The sequence below is a fragment of the Mirounga leonina genome, unplaced genomic scaffold (assembly GCF_011800145.1).
Source record: "Mirounga leonina isolate KUSES-001 unplaced genomic scaffold, KU_Mleo_1.0 Mir_175, whole genome shotgun sequence".
NCBI classification, from domain to species: Eukaryota; Metazoa; Chordata; class Mammalia; order Carnivora; family Phocidae; genus Mirounga; species Mirounga leonina.
The window spans coordinates 16,196,107-16,213,563 of NW_023270453.1; the positions used below are offsets into that span (position 1 = coordinate 16,196,107).

Here is a 17,457-nt window from a genome sequence, read left to right on the forward strand (position 1 = left end):
ACGCCGCAGTGCGTCACGAGAAGACATTCCTTCGCTCCGCCCCCCTTCGTGATGCGGACCCTGCTTCTGTCTGAAGGGTTCTGGAGGTTTCCAGCGCACACCTTGATGTTCCTCCTTGCACCAGCAACACCATGTCTGACCAGTACTTGCTATTTCCTTTGTAAAAGTACAGTGTCCACCACCTCCCCTGGATCTCAAAACAACTCAAATCTTATTTCAATTCTTCGTTCAAAATGCACGGCAACGTATCTTCAAAAAAACACCTCCAGAGAAGAACTCTTTTAACGAGCCCACTAAAACATTTAAATATAAATCTTTAGCTCTGACTTAATTTACTAATAAACCACTTGAATGAACACATTTTCTGAGACGTTCAACACTGTCGCCACATGCCGTGGAGTCCAGGCTTTTCTGTTGCACACTCTGAATTTCCGCAGGGATGAAGGACCTCCCAGAGCTTCCTCACCTTACAGAGAAATGGGGCCTGACGTCCCATCTCTCCCGAATGCCTCAGGACTCTCCAGGACAGAAAGCTTGTCCGGGGTAGCTTTCTGAGGTTTTGAAAACATTTTGCTCTAGATCATCTTGATGGTACTTTATTCTGAAGCTGATTTTATACCGTGTTCACCTTCTCACTTGAAGATCAGTTTTATCTTTGCAAAAAATGTGTTATTTTCTGTCGTAAACAGTGGCCACATGATAAAAAAGGATCATGAGACACCAGGTGTGCTCCTGGACGCCGCGCGGTATCTCCGGGTTCTCCAGCTGCGAGGGACTGAGCGCTGCTACTTCGCTCTCCCTCCTGCACACAAGCCCGCATCCCCCGCGCTCCGCCAAGGCTGTGGTTGGCGCAGTTGCTTCTGAGAAGATGGAAGCAAAGAGCAAGAGGGTATTTTGCTCACTGTGCCTTTGATGCTACTGCATCGACCCCGGACTTATTTCAGTACCGGTCAAGGTACAGTATATGTAATCAGCCAAACAAAATTAACTTCCAAGGTTAAAAATAAATAAATAAATAAAATTCATTTTTAGGTCACTTTTGGAGGCCAAGCACCTAAAAAAATGCTTCATTTTTTCCGACTCCACTGCTTACCAAAGCGGCATGGAAACTGGACCAAAGATGACGGTGGCACGGCTGGGGGGACAGACCTGGTAACCGTTTATGAAAACCTTGGAAAACCAAAGGATCCTTGATGGGGAATAAGAATCTGTTACTTTAAATAATCTAAAATCCTATGTAAAGGGTACAAAATAGGAGCCATCAGCGATCTTAGAGAAGAATATATGTTTGACTCCAGCCTCACACGCCAGCCTGTTGGCCATCACGTTTCCAGTCCATTCCCCACCCTGTAGCCCAAGAGTTTGCTCTCAAACACAAACACGATGTTATTTAGCTTTTAGAAGTAGTGTTCAGGGCCTCCCTGCTACCTGAGGCTAGGCCTCAGGCCTCGCAGGGTCCTGTCCCTTGTCCACACGTCCAGACGAGCTCCCCGTGCCCCCCGCCGTGTGCTCCCGGCTGCCCGCCCACCCTGAGGCCTCACACTCGCAGACCTGGCTTCCGCCACCACGCTCTGCCACGACGGCCACAAACCCCTTCCCATGTTTCCTGTTAGTAATTCAACATTCATGGCTTTGCCAAGTGACATTTATCACGTGACAGATACTCTGGACTTCTCAGAAGTGTTGACATAAGCGAACTCTGAAACAAATCTAGGCGAACGCTGAGAACCGACACACGTATTAGTCTAGCCATGCACACCTTGCACAAGAGGCCAGCATCACTTCCTTAAGAAAAAGATCCTGACCTTCCTGACAAGGCCCGCTGCCCTCAAAACGAGGTCCGAACACCTGTGCCGCTACGTGGCCTGTTGACCTGATGCTGATTTGTGTGCTTTTATCAGTGTTTTGCTTGTCCCGTTAGCTGGAAGGATCGTGACGGAAAGGCAACATTTCCCCTTCCCTTACACGCTGGGACTCTCCAACGTATATTAAGGACTGCCTCCTTTGAACCGGCTCCTGCTGCGAGTGTAGAGGGTTGAGGGAGGCGGTGTGTTTGGGGACCAGCTCTGGGTCGGTGCCCCAGGCCGTGAAGAGGGGGCTGGGCGAGGGCTGAGCTGTAGGCCACGAGTGGGAATTCCTCAGGCTGGCGGAGGCATCTGGGATGATGGGAGCCGGCTTTCTGACACACGGGGTGGGGGGGAGCGCTGCTCCTCTGGCAAAGGACAAGCCTCCTGGTGCTGGACTGGACCTGGGGATGCGTGTGCACCCACTCCAGTTTTATAGACATATCCACAGACTTCCTGGCTCCGCTGGGAGGGCCGAGAGGCAGTGACCCAGTGGCATGGAGTTCACCCAATGCCCAGATACTGACTCCAAATGCTATTCTTCCCTTAAAAGAATCAGTGCTCCTTAGAGAAATGGCAGACTTCAAGGCTGGGTCAAGGAATATAGGCGATAAATCTGGAACATGGAGTTGTACCACAAAGGAAGAAAGCATAAGAATCCAAACAATTATGGGGTCTTGTCAGAAGGACTCCCACTGGCTGGGTCTGGAACAATCTGAGCATTACCATAAGTAATGAAGGACCAAGACAAATATTGCTGAAATGTCCATACGACCCAAAGCAATCTACACATTTCATTCAATCCCTATCAAAATACCAACAGCATTTTTCATAGAACTACAACAAAGAATCTATGGAGCCATAAGAGACCCTGAACAGCCAAAGCAATCTTGAAAAGGAAAAACAAAACTGGAGGCATCACATTTCCAGATTTCAAGTTATATTACAAAACAGGCATGACTAAAACAACATAATACTGGCACAAAAACAGACACAAAGAACAAAGAATAGAACAGAAAACCCAGAAATAAACCCACAACTATATAATCAATCTTTGACAAAACAGAAAAGAATATCTAATGGGAAAAAGACTCTTCAGCAAATGGTTTGGGAAAACTGGACATCCATATGCAGAGGAACGAAAATGGACCACTTTCTTACACCACACACAAAAATTCAAAGTGCATGAAAGACCTAAATGTGAGACCTTTTGAAACCATAAAAATCCTAGCACAAAGCACAGGCAGTAACCTCTTTCACATCGGCCTTAACAACTTCTTACTAGACATGTCTCCTGAGGCAAGGGGAACAAAAGCAAACATGAACTATTGGGACAACATCAAAATTAAAAGCTTCTGCACAATGAAGGAAACAATCAACAAAACTAAAAGGCAACCTACTGAATGGGAGAAGATATTTGCAAATGACATCTCTGATAAAGGGTTAGTATCCAAAATATATAAAGAACTCATCAAACTCAATACCCCAAAAAACAAATAACCCAATTACAAAATAGGCAGAAGGTATGAACAGCCATTTCTCCAAAGACATACACATGGCCAACAGATACATGAAAAGATGCTCAACATCACTGATCATCAGGGAAATGCAAATCAAAACTACAATGAGATATCACCTTGCACCTGTCAGAATGGCTAAACTCAACAACACAAGAGGAGCACCTGGCTGACTCAGTTGGAGGATTGCGCAATTCTTGATCTTGGGGTTGTGAGTTTGAACCCCACATAGGGTGTTGGAGATTAATTAAATAACAACAACAACAACAAACTTAAAAAAAACCCCACAAGAAACAAGTGCTGGCGAGGATGTGGAGAAAAAGGAACCCTGTGCACTGTTGGTGGGAATGCAAGCTGGTGCAGCCACTTTGCAAACAGTATGGCGGTTCCTTAGAAAGTTAAAAACAGAACTACCCTACGATCCAGCAATCCCACTACTGGGTATCTACTCAAAGAATACAAAAACACTAATTCAAAGGGGTACATGCACCCCTATGTTTATTGCAGCATTATCTATAATAGCCAAATTATGGAAGCAGCCCAAGCATCCACTGACTCATGAATGGATAAAGAAGATGTATGTGTACACATGTATGTATGTACGTGTGTGTGTGCGTGCGCGCGCGCGCGCACACACACACCCTGGAATATTACTCAGCCATAAAAAAGAATGAAATCTTGCCATTTTCAACGACGTGGATGGAGCCATGCTGAGTGAAATGTCAGAGAAGGACAAAGACCACAGGATCTCACTCATATGTGGAGTTTAAGAAACAAAACAAAGGAAAAAAGAGAGAGAGAGAAACCAGGAAACAGACTGAACTACAGAGAACACACTGCTGGTCACTGGAGGGAAAGGGGAGGGAGATGGGGGTTAAGGAGTACACTTAGAATGAACAAAAAATGATGAGGGACTGGATGGTAACTCTGAGTAAAATTATATGGAATGTGGGCCCATGGGGTATAAATAAGCATATGCTGGAGAAGGGAAAGCTCTATCCTGCAGCAGAACGCCCACTAATAAATGTACAAGGAAGGATGGAATTGAAACCCCCGCCCCCCACCTGCCCCCCAAGCAACGATCATATTAGTAGCTGCTTCAGGCAACCGTCAATGGATATTCACTTGGGTGGGTGAAAGTCTGATGCAGAATAGGATATTTTTATATAGCCTATTCTCCCTCCCCACTCATTAATAATTACAGCACATTTATTAACTTTACATTGGAGGTAGAGGAACCTGGCAGAAACCATCTTCACGGGAAAGAAATTAATACACAGGAGTGGGACAAGTTGACATGGTGCATTAAGAGGAGAACATCGCATGTGGGTATTTTCATCTAAAATGCATAAATCATGAGGAAACAGGAGATGCACATAAACTGAAGGAAACTCTCACATAACTGGCGTACATCCTTCAATACTGTCAAGGTCACCAAAGATAACACACAACAGAGGAACTACTCCAGACTGATGGAAATAGACATGACAAGCAGAGGTGACACATGACGCGGGACCCATGATGGGTCTGGGATTTCCGCAGCGGAACACTTATATGCAGACAGACGGAGCTGTCAGACTCAAAGGCCACTTCCTGTCATGATTTCTCTCTGAAGCCATGAATGCTAAATGTACGAGCTCTAAGACAAAGTCAGACGGCTACTGGAACCATGCAAGCTCGAAGGGGAAGCTGGCACTGTACCTTTGTTCTCACAAAGAATGACTGGTCTTCGGTCTCCAGGACGTAGAACAGGAAGGGGCTCTTACAGGCCTCTTGGACCACACTCTTCAGTTTGACATGCAAACTGGTGCACAGGTCTGTGATCATGTCTTCATAGGAGGCTGCCCGTGGGAAAGAGGAATACAGCTCTCGAGAGGCAGCTTCTCCAGAAGCCATGGTGGACTCTTTCTCTGGGAAAACGACCGGGCTGCTATTCTTCATCACCTTGTTGAATTCAGCGTATTCATTGAGAATAAGTGAAATATCGTTCCGGGATTCTTTTAAAGTAGTGTTGTATTTCAGTTTGTTGAGGTGGAATGAAACAGTCTGATTTCTTCCAGAATTTTCAAGATGATTTCTACTGTGACCACAGCTCTCCTTCCAAAAGTAAGAACTATCCAAACTGCCAAGCGTGTGGCCTGTCCTGCGTGGGCCCTGCTGCCAGGAGCCTGAGTGCACCACTGTTACCACAAGGGGGCTTCTGCTGCGGGATGCAAGGTGCAGAGCCGGGGACTCGGACACTTTTGTCAGAGGGAAGGCTCCAGCACCAATTAGAGGAGGCTCCTTTGGAAAGACATTGGTGGAGGAGGCAGAAGGCCGAGAATCGCCCTTCTTTACAATTTGTTTTAGCTTATGTGCAAAACGCAGATACTCCAGATCTAAAGTGTTCTGGGTGAGGTCATCTGCCACCTGCCAGGTATTTGTCCAGGAACTGAGCAAGCCACATTTTGCAGTGAAATTGGGGTGCCTCTTCAGGCTGTGCAAAGTTCTTGTGGTATCTGTGAGCTCTTTAGTTATGGTGAAATTAGCGTAAGTCCTGGGGATGCCACGGAGGTCTCGGATCTGGATATAAGATGGCACATACCTGTCTTCTTTCTTGAATCCAACGAGCCAGTGTCTGGGAGCAATGCCCGTCTCCAGCCCTGGGGCGTGGGCAGAGTAGCCCCACTCTTCATTATCACTGTTATTTAGGCTCAGGAAAGAGTCATAATCATCTTTTGAAGCATCTTCTTCTTTCTTGGTTTGACTATACCTCAAAGTGCAGGAACCCTCTACCTCTGATTTGGGATTTCTACAGTCCCCGCAAGAGTCTTGATCGGACTCTCCAGAAAGCGGCTCATAATGGATGTCAGAATTCACACTGACATCCACGTCTCCACCCACGGTCCCCGAGTCCTCCTCGGCTCTGAGCCCCTCACCAGAGCCCTTATTTGCTGTCTGCTCTTCAGAGACTCCACAAACAAGAGGGGCACAAGACTGGGGAACGACGGAAGCACAGGGCTCTCTACTGGTATTTTCACTGGTGATGGCTGTTTTATGGTATGAATCCCCAGGCACACACGTGGGGAAAAGCCCAGCGTTCAGCAGATCTTTTGTTTCACACACTGCCCTATCTTGCAGCACAGGAATTATTTTTTGTTTGCCGTTTGGAGATGTGGTGCTTGACTGGGAGTCAACACCTCCTAGATCTGTGATTTCTTCATGGAATTTGGCCTCAGCGTCACCACTCTTCAGCAAACTGGCCATTCTGACTACTGAGATTTCCTGTGTCTGGAACCCGGTTTCTGTGTTTGTGGGTCTGGGACAGTGGGGTAAGGCAGCACCATCTGAGGGAAAAGCAAGTTTGGGGATCTCTGAGTGTCTGTGTGTCCATGTATCAGCTCCGCCAACTAAGCCAGAGCTCAAGGACTGAGCTTGCGTGTAAACGCCTCCATCTGTCTTCACATCACTGCTAAAGAGATTTTTAATACTTTTAGGGCTGGTCTGCTGTTTTAGTGACACATTCACTATACCACTTGGAGCAGTTGTAGAAACAAATGTGTCTGCCAAAAACTTATTTTCAGTCATCTTTCTAGGACTAAATGGAGGCTCACTGGTCTCCAAGACAAGAGGACTTAAATTCCTGTTCTGTATGCTAACTGGCTGCAGTGGATTTCCCGATGTCACCAACTTTTCTAGAGAAAGCTGGATGTCCTCTCCGTGTTTGGCAGCCGGGGCAGGCTGTCCCAGCTTCGTATCACAGCATGGCACCTTTTCTGAGAATGAGAAACCCTCACCCTCACCGTGCCCCCCTGGGACAATTTCCTCCGTTACTTTACCAGGAAGGGTCAAATGGCCATCTTTTCTTTCTGGATGCTTACTTCCTACTAGCGGCATTTCAGCAGAAAGCTGCATTTGCTGGACTCCAGTTAGGCTCTCTTGTCCCACTGGATGGACAGGACCAACAAAAGAATTTCCTTTCTCCGTGAAGGCCGAATCTACGGACTCGATCGGGGAGAATCTGGCATTTCTCTCCCGCTGTGTATCGGCTAGTTGTAAACTACACAGAGACAAGGCCTGAGATGGCTTTGCTGCTTCAGCTGGCTCCTGGGGGTCAGGACTGGAAGCTGGTGACACTTCTTCAATTAAAGAGGCAAAGGGAAAGTCTGAGCTAACGTTCACTTCCTCTGCAATCTCAAGGGCACAAGTTTCTTTAGAAAGTATTAGGGTAACTGTTTGTAAATTATCACCTTTTCTCTCCTTACTTTCTAACGATTTCTCCGGCACTGTAGGGAACACGGATGTAAAAACAGCAGAATCCACTTCGGGGTTTTCTAGGAGAGTCACCTCTTCTGGCCCGATTACCTCTTCAGTTGTGTCCTGAAGTTCCAGATTCGACACGGGGGCCTCCTGCCTCAGCTCTAGTCCCTCCGCGGGCATCTCTTCTCTGGGGCTGGTGGGTGGCGATATTGTGAGAGTGAGGTCAATGTCAGAATCATCCTCAGAGAACTCCAGGCTGGTCTCCTCTCTACTCACAGAGAGGCTGGTTTGCTTGGTAAAAGCTGAATCAAAGGGTTCAAAATTCCTATTTTCACTCTTTAGAGCACTCCTGTCACTCACTGGTTCCGAGGAGCTACCTGCCGTATCGCCCGTTGGCGGAATGCAGTTACGAGAGGTAGTTCTTCCCAAAGCGGCGGAGGCAGATGCCGAGACCACTTCTTCAACCTGGGAAGGCTCTACAATTTCTTCCGAAGATATGCCAAAGAGACTCTGAGTCTGCAGGAAAAATTCTTGAGAGAGTTTCATTTCTTCCCTGGGTGACGAATGATTAGAACTTTTAACTAATGACAACGCCTCGGCTACCCTCGAATTTTCAGATGGTGGTGATAAGCCTGGAGCAGGAATCTCTTTCTGTAGTGCACATGAACACATTTCTGTTGCAAGTGTCTCTCTACTTACTGAGGAGGCACAAAGGTACTTAGTGCCTTTTTGTTTGGACATTGCTGGAGAGGGAACATCCCTAAGGCCTTGTGTTTGTGCCTTTTCAAATGACACAGGATGTCTAAGACTCGGAGCAGGTGACACTTGCTTAATCAACTCCGTATTAAAGGTTGTAGGTTCATCGCTTCTATTTGCAACTTCTGTCTGTATTGGTACATAGGTGTTTTTTTCAAAAGTGAACGTAACTGGTTCCAGATTAATCATCACATACTCTGTATCATCCTTACTCTCCAATGAAGGCTGACATTCTTTGCTCATGGGGCTGCTCTGCTGGATGAGGCCCTGTAAAGCACTGGTTTTTGCTTGCACTGCTGCATGAAAAATATCAACTTTGCTTTCCAGGGTGCTGTACACAGACTTCTGACAAGTCACCGACTGATCGCTGAGCCCATCATAAGTCTTGCTGAATGTGGTTTGTGTGACAGGATCACTGTAAGTCACTCTTGTGCTATCAAGTGGCTCAAAGGTTTTATCTTCACCGGGAATAGAAGGTCCATTAGTTTGGGTACTTCCAAGATTATAAGTCTCTAGTTTATCTGATGGGTCTTGTTTGGCTTTACCCCCCATTATCTGAAATGACAAAAAGAAAAATCAAGAGTCAAATAGACTCTTTTTTCACATCACTTATGGTGAAGAACAGAGTGGACAAGAATCAATGTCAGTTTGTTCTTTTGAATCTTTTAATCTTTAAGAATATCACAGGGTAGAAATCAAGCAAATCCCTCTCTTTTTAGGCAGACTTACAACAGCCCAAACTAGGAATTTTTCTTTAAATATACACACAAATGAGAGCTTCAAACCTTTAACTGCACAGTCTTTTTTTTTTTTTTTTTTTTAATTGACTTTTGGGAAGAAAAGTGGCTGGACCAGTGACAATGCAAAGACCTGAAAATGCAGCCTGTTTGCTAACTAGCATCACCTAATGCAGAAATGCAGTACTAGAGAAAAAAGGACTCAGTTTTAAGTGTTTTTCAGTAAGATTAAAAGATAGTTTTTTAAAGCAAAGAATAATTTATTTTAAACACCAGCTTTCGATCAAACCACAAATACACTGTCATCTGGAACTCTCCCATGAGGAAAGAGTAAATTATGATCTCTTGTAGTATGACTGATGAGCAGTTTTTCGAGGGTGTCAATCTCCATTCTGGTAAATAAAGATCCCTTACCCCTTAGCTATCTTCTTTGCTTGTAACTCATTACAATACTCCTATTCAACAGAACAACAGAAAACACAGTGCAGTTTGCATTAACAAACTGAACCAAAAGGATCGCTTTAAAGCAGGAAGGATATAGGTTAAACACTAGCGGAATACCTCTGGACATTCTGATGACCTCATAAACAGGCTGTTTTAAGGCTGAAGCATGGTCTTGTCCAGAATATGGTAAAATGGACTGATCATCACTGACCATACACCTATAATATTTGGAACATTATGGTCACAGATTTCCTGCCACGTCTTGAGGCGATCATACTCAAAGTCAGGACCTGGGTTTCAAATCTGTTAAAAAGACTTCTGTCTTAAACAAAGAAAGACACTGACCCACATAAATGGCAGGGTAGGGTGGAGACTCAGAGTTTTAAGAGGACATGACTGGCCAGACACAAAGGATAGAAAAGTCTTGATGGTAAGAGTCATTCTGAAAACTGTCCTGTGACCCTTCAATCATGCTGTGGCTGCTAATCTCACCAGGCCTGTGGACTTCGTGAAATGCAAATTGTCATCAACTTCCTATGTTTATATTGATAGATATTTTTTACTACTGGCGAAGTGTAATATGTTTAACATAAAGTCTGATACTTAAAAAGAACTTTTTATTTTTTTCTTATTTAGTTCATTAACCCACACATTTAAACACATGACTCAGAGTAACATGCCAATGGTTTCTAATGCCTATGGTGCTGGAGTTCTCTTCACATCTAGTTTGCCCACGTGGGGAAGACGGCAGGGGATAGCGCATGTGCGCACGCCTTTAAAGTATGGGCATGGTAGCCAAGGAGATGATGGAAAAAAACTTAAGTATATGCTATAGAAATTAATTTTAATACTCTTATTTCTTAATACTATTTCACATTTACAAAAACACCATTCCTAGAATTAGTAATGATGATGGTGATTACAGATTAAAACAACAAAAAATACTTTATCAGGTAGTAATCAAAGTCTTCTAGATTTTTTATTTTTTTTTAAATTTTTTAAAGATTTAATTTTTTGAGAGAGAGAGAGAATGAGAGACAGAGAGCATGAGAGGGAGGAGGGTCAGAGGGAGAAGCAGACTCCCCACTGAGCAAGGAGCCTGATGCGGGACTTGATCCCAGGACTCCAGGATCATGACCTGAGCCAAAGGCAGTCGCTTAACCAACTGAGCCACCCAGGCGCCCCTAAACTATATTTTCTTATTCTAAGGTAGAGATTCTTTTTTTAAAGAAAGATCTATTTGTTTATTTATTTCAGAGAGAGAGCACAAGCAGGGGAAGAGGCAGAGGGAGAGAGAGAAGCAGACTTAGTCTCCTCATCTATAAGATGGGGGGAGTGGTCCTTATTCACGAGGCTGTGTGAGCCTGAGCTAATGTGAGCAAAGGGCGCAAACCACTGTCTAGTCCACAGCACACCATCAGTTTCATTTTGATAAAGATGAGCATCTGGAGACACAGGCTCTCTGAGGTTTGTCCCTAGACCTGCAAATCCCCACGTAACCCCAGGTATAGAAACGCTGTCTATTCAATGTTAAGACGCGCACTGCAGGTGCCCAAACCCATGCAAAAGTATCCTGGAAGAGACCAATGCTTAAGAGGCACATATTTTGTCAATCCATTTACTTATAGACTTTTGATATAACTTTTTTATTTGCTCCAGTTAAAATGTGATTATCTGGTCTTGCTGAACATTAGTTGAGAACAATGGAAAGAAACAAAGTGTATTTTCCATATTTACAAATAGTTACCAGTAGAGTCTAGCATTGTACTTACTATTCTAATAATTTTTAACATATTCAATTTCAGTTTAAGGTTTACCAAAGACTTATAATATTTATTGCTGCATATGATCCTTAAAAACTATTCTAGGGCATCTGGGTGGCTCAGTCGGTGAAGCGTCTGCCTTCAGCTCAGGTCATGATCTCAGGGTCCTGGGATCGAGCCCCGCATCGAGCTCCCTGCTCAGTGGGGAGCCTGCTTCTCCCTCTCTCTCTGCACCCCCCCACTCTCCCACTCTGCTCCTGCTCTCTTGCTCTCGAATAAAATAAAAAACCTATTCTAAGAACAGATATTATTTACCTCTTTTAAAAGATAAGAGAGCATGCTCAGAGAGAACAAGTAATTTGCCCCAAATTATACAACTGATAAGTGACACCATTATGGCTGGTCCCCAGGCCCATTTGACCCCCATGGTTTGTTTCTACTTCTGCGTCTTCAATCAGGATGGAGAAAAGCTCCACCTGCAGACAATCCAGAGCGACATTTACGGAAACTAAGTTTTGATATTAATCCTTTACACAGAGAATCCACCTTCCTAAAAGAAACCAATGACATGTTTTGAATGTGATTTTACATATCAAGAAAAAAAAAAAAAAGAAATTTCTTCAAAAATGTCAGCACATATAGTATTCAGCTTTACTTACCTCATTATTACAAGAATAAATCAAATTCTGGCTTTCTGGGGTATCTGGATGACCCTCTCCTGCACAAATTTCTTTCTGTTCATTCTGTACCCAGAATTCCAAGCCTCCCGTGTGTGGTGGTTTCATGAAGGGAAGCAAGGCGTTAGTGTCAGGGAAGGACACGTCGGCAGCATGACCTGTGGGAGTTTCATTGGTCTCCAAAAGAGGGTCTACAGAATATCTTTCCACACTGGAGGACTCCTCAATTTCACTGAATTCAAAAGATTCTAATGTGCTATTTATAGACACATATTTTGCTGGGTTGCTGTGTTCTACCACTTTTCGGGATGACCGTATGACTTTGTTCTGCTTGCTGTAAAACAGAGCTACCCACATATGAAGTAAAAGCTTCACTTCTTCCACGTTATCAGGTAAGTCAGTGTTCCAGGGCCTGAGATTTTAAGGAAAAAAACATGCAAAAAAATCACTGAAATTGGTGATTCTTAGTTTTAAATGTGTTCATTTTTGTATTAAAAATATACAAACTTGAAACAATGAATAAGATAAAAATGAAGTTAATGTAACAAATAATGACAATGAATCTAATCCCCTCACTTAACAGAGGCAGAAGAGGGAACTGAAAATCAGAGCTTTGAAAACTAACTTCTTTTAGATCACAAAACCTTTACGCGGTAGAGCCACGACTCGAACAGAGGTCTCCAGGCTCCTGGTCTAGGATTTTTCTTTTACTCCACTCCAACTCTCTCTGGACACAATATACCTATTATGTGAATAATGGCTCCAGCAACCACCCAAATCCTCATTTTTGCCAAGTCTGGCCAACTCATTTCTTTTCTGTTTTTGTGTGTTTCTTCTAATAGTTGGGAAAGTCTGAAGATTAAAATATCTCTGTGGGCAATTCAGCAGAACACTATTTTCAGATTACAGTCCTGGCAAATCTCCTGAAACCACACAGGGAGAAAACATTTCTGGCCATTTGCCCGGCCAAAGTAAAGCAGAGAGTGGCAGTGAGAAGAGTCAGAGGGGCTGCAGAGCTGGGCTTCAGGTAAGCAGGATGAAGGCTATGGAAATGACCGTCCTGAGTAGATGCAAATGTTAAGTCGATGCTCCCATGAGTGCAAGCTTGTAACCGGAGCACGGAGAGAAGTCTGACACAATTGAGCCGCTCCTAGGTGAAACACTCCACGAAGAGGTAGCTGAGTGCCATTCCCTTCAGCGAGCGCTCGTTGGGAATAGTAATGGTTACCACTTACCAGTATGTGCCAGTCACTGCACAAAACCCTCCAGTACACAGCAACCTCACTTGTAGCTATTACTAACCCATCCTTCGAAGGGGTCCCTACAGACTGCCACCCTCCACTGGCTTCACCTGGAAATCTGTTAGAAATGTAGACTCGGAGGCCCAGAGGCCCGTCCCAAACAGACTTGAATCACAATCTGCACTTGAATGAGATCTCTAAATAAGCTGTCAGAGAGTAAAGATCGAGAAGCACTACCCCAGTAGAACAGGAACCTCTTCCAGGTCACAGAAGCTAGTTAAGTGGGAGAACCTACGTTAAAAACCTGGGTCAGCCCATACTCCAAAGCCTGTGCCTTCAGTCCCTCTGCTGTGACTGCCTTGGCCCCTTAAAGATTTACAGAACAACCCCATGTAAACCTCCTCACGCAGAACAATCTGACCAGCTTAACAAGCTAGAAGTAATTCTTGAAATGTTTCTTCCGGAATTTAGGCTGTAAAGCATTATTTCTCTATCTCACGATTTTACATTAAGATCTCATTTAAATATTGTAATTCAAAGACCACAAAGGCTTATGTAGGAGCATCTCAAAATGGAAAGCCATTCACAGGGTTAAAGTCAGCTTGCAAAAGGTCTCCATGTGACCATGACAGGGGCAAAACCAGCCTCATTTTCTTAGTGGTCAGTAAACACGACTGCCTGATATTATTACTAAGTTATCGGATGCACACACAGGACTTCTCTTTGCCCAAAGTCTGGCACAAGGATTCCTTCCCACTGCATTTATCTCAACACAAAAGTCACGTCCGTTTTCATGGAGTGTCACTCCTACTTACCCATGTAGTGCTCGGATTACAGTTTTCTCCAGCGGGTTGTTGGTATACTTGCTGTCCAAGCTGAACGCATACTCCGTGTCACATGTGAAAGTGACCTTAACGGAGCCGTCACAGCTGAACACAGTGTGAGAGCAGTGAAAGTCCTTCAGGCTGGAGGACAGCAATCTGCTCCTGCGCTTGAGCACCAGGGCCCCGGACAGCTTCTGCAGCGGGGACGCGCTCTGCTGGTGCCGGAATGGCATTACTTTCCCCACCGGGGTCCCCGCCTCAGGGCCTTTGGGGCCATTCTTGGCGAAGGCAGGGCTGGAGGTTCCTCTCTGCTGTAGGTGCTGCTTTGAATGTTCCGCAAGGAGCAGGGCATAGGAATGTTCCACGGCAACAAAAGAGCTTTGGCTTGCATCATTACTTTCTAGCGTTTCCTCAGAAAGGGCTGATGCGGCTTCCACGGGGGCCGGACTGCCAGGAGCCACGCTCTCCTCCTCTTGGCTGACGGGGGAATCGGGTGCCGGACTACTCTTCTTCTCAGAGGAGGGCTTAGGTAACAGTCCACCTTTTTGATTTTTAACTCCTCTGTGATACTCATGGTCAGATGTACCGCACACAGAATGTTCTTTAGAAAGCAAAACATCATTCTGTGGTGATTCAGAGGCGCAGGGAAAGCTCCTGGGCTCAGATGGTGATGTGGTAGAAGTAGCAGCACTTAATGCTAGGTCAGCTAGCATATTGAGGGCTTGGGAGTCACAGTTGACAATGGAGTTTTCAGGCAGATCTTTTTGAGCCACCGAGATATCTTCTGTCTGAGTTGCATTTATGCTAATAACATCCTCTTGACCAACTGATGAGATTTCTGATGGAAGTTGTGAACCAGTTTCTCCTTTTGCTTCAGTATAGAAGAAAAAGACATGTAACATTTGATTTCCATATATTTTAATTCTCTGCTATATTACTACTATGGCTTAGTGAAAATCAATGGTTAAGTCAATATACTCAAGAAGAACCTCTGGATAGGTTACATAGATTATAGGTTGAAATTTTACTATCAGGTTTCTTCCAACTGCCAGTTCTAATATAATGTATTTACCATGGGAACAAATCTTAAGGAGTGTGCATATTGATTTAAAAAGAAATCACCTTTCAAAAGGCACGTACCGAACTACACACAAGGGATACTGATCAGCTAAAGAAATATACAAAGAGGGAAAGAAAAACAAGAATAAAAAACAGGAGTCCTGCCCTCAGAGAGCTTACAATCTAGTGAGAACATAAGAATTTCTAAGTTTGAAGTGTATATTATAGTATGTTAACACACTTTTAGAAAGCATGTCCCTTAACAAGTGCTTTGTTAGAGAAATCACCTAAGTTCAAACTAGACATGACTTTTAACCCTACTGATGTTTCATTAGAATATGTAATGATACAAATAAAAAAATCAGAAGAGTCATAAGATTATTCATTCAGAATCACCAATTTCATCATCTTCTAAAACTTTAAGTTATGTACTGAAAACATTTCCTCTCTACTCTGTCTGCAAATAGCAAATCTCCTTGTCTACCGATAATTCTCCTTTCTGTAGATGATCCAATCCACCATATGTCTTAAGCAGAAAGCGACCTTCTACAGTCGCCTACTTCCATTCTCAGGATGTTAGTTTGGCCTACTTAGATGCGGCTATCATGAAGGACAGAGTTCACAACAGTACTAGGCAACAATTTCCTGCAGCAAGTGCATGCACAGAAAAGCCAACTGTGTTCTTTATAACAGCAGCAGCAGGTCTGAAATGAATTATTAACCTTCCTGCAAAGGCCAATGACTACGAATCCATTTAAGGAGAAAACCCTGGCCTGTGAGGTCATCAAACAGAATGAGAACGTGTGTGTGTGTGTGTGTGTGTGTGTGTTGGGAAGGATAAGAGTAATCAACCACTGTCCACTTTTTATTTAAAATAGCAAAACCCAAGGGGATTAGGGGTGTGTGTTTGTGTGTGTGTGTGTGTGTGTGTGTTGGGAAGGATAAGAGTAATCAATAGCAAAACCCAAGGGGATTAGGTGGGTGAAGTGACCCGAAGCAGAGATACGTCATCAGCCCCACAGATCTACTGGAAACATGATCTCTGATGTGTTTATTCACACTAATTTCATTCCATTGTCATTAATATTACGGCTCTTACACAGGGTATCACTTGTAAGTAAAGCCTAATATAAAGAACACTGCACTGAAGAAAAAGGCTTTAACAGATTATGTGTCTCAGTTAAATCATTTAATTACTGATTTGTTAGAAGTTCTCAATCAGTTAAAAATAGAATACTGATCATCTCTTTTAAAAAATACAAATAAGACAACACCAAATAAAATATATGTAAAATATAGAGTTCAATAAGTAAAAGCTATATTGAAAACTTTAAAAAGGGCAGAAAAGCACTAGTTTCAGTAACAAAAATGAGCCTTCCTAAATTCTTATACTTTATAAGAAATGAAACAGATTAGTATAGGTGACTAAGAAATAAAAGAAAAATTAAGAGATTATTTAAAAGGTAGCAAGCTTAAAATTTTAACTTGGAATGTGGCTGCACAATATATACAGACATTTACAATACAAATCAGCCTATTTCTGAATACATATTTTAAAAACTTTTCATTTTCTGGGCGCACTTTTCTGCCAATACCCAACTGCATTCTTCCCATTAATCCATTAGTCTACAAATATCTACAAATATTTGTACCAATTCAGTACAAATAATTCAAATGACACAGCTCAGCACACAAGGCATTTATATGTGTATCTATGCTCATGTTTACAAATTCATTGGAAAGACAGGACCAAGACAAATCAAATGATAAGAGAAGGGTACGAATTTGATTCTACGGTGTTCTCAAAAACCCAGAAGGAAATGAAAGAAACAGAGAGCTGAGTGAAGATCAGAGCATCGGGAAACGCCTCACGGTGGAGGCAGGACTAGCTGTGCAGAATGTGGTGGAGGGGAAGTGCACAAGAGCAGAAATCGGGGTGACGTGTGGGGAAGCACAGAGTACGTGGCAGGACAGACACACTGAATGAGAAACAGCAGGAGGGAAACAAGGAGGTGTGGAGTAAGGCCTCCTTAGGAACCGCCCAAGAGACCAGCAGAGTTTGCATTTGGTATGTATGTGTCTCAAAACTGCAACACTGGGTTTTCGAATCACATGAGCTCTTAAAAAATTGTCACTCACTGAAAACAAAACACAAAAAAAACCCTTCTATTATAAAACAATATTAAAGAAACTTAGAAAAAACCACTCTTACCCATAATACCATCAGCCTAATAAAACAATATTTTCTGAATTCCCACTAACCATGAGGTTTTTTAAAAATCTAAAAATAGGTGAGGGAGAAAGCAGAATCAGGGAGATTAGACAGAAAACTGAAAGAATACAAAAAAAAAAAAAC

At 43.5% G+C, this 17,457-nt stretch overlaps 1 protein-coding gene across 5 annotated transcripts in view; it reads right to left on the minus strand.

The window, feature by feature from the left end:
• The window catches only part of TASOR2 (transcription activation suppressor family member 2), a 72,503-nt gene that overhangs the window by 6,700 nt on the left and 48,346 nt on the right, over window positions 1–17,457 (minus strand). For all 5 annotated transcript variants that reach the window (XM_035021721.1, XM_035021718.1, XM_035021719.1 and 2 more), the window contains 3 exons: window positions 14,034–14,913; window positions 11,960–12,389; window positions 5,063–8,911 (listed from right to left, as the gene is read on the minus strand). In XM_035021721.1, the coding sequence (XP_034877612.1) occupies window positions 5,063–8,911; window positions 11,960–12,389; window positions 14,034–14,913 (5,159 nt within the window). The remainder of the gene's footprint in view (window positions 1–5,062; window positions 8,912–11,959; window positions 12,390–14,033; window positions 14,914–17,457) is intronic.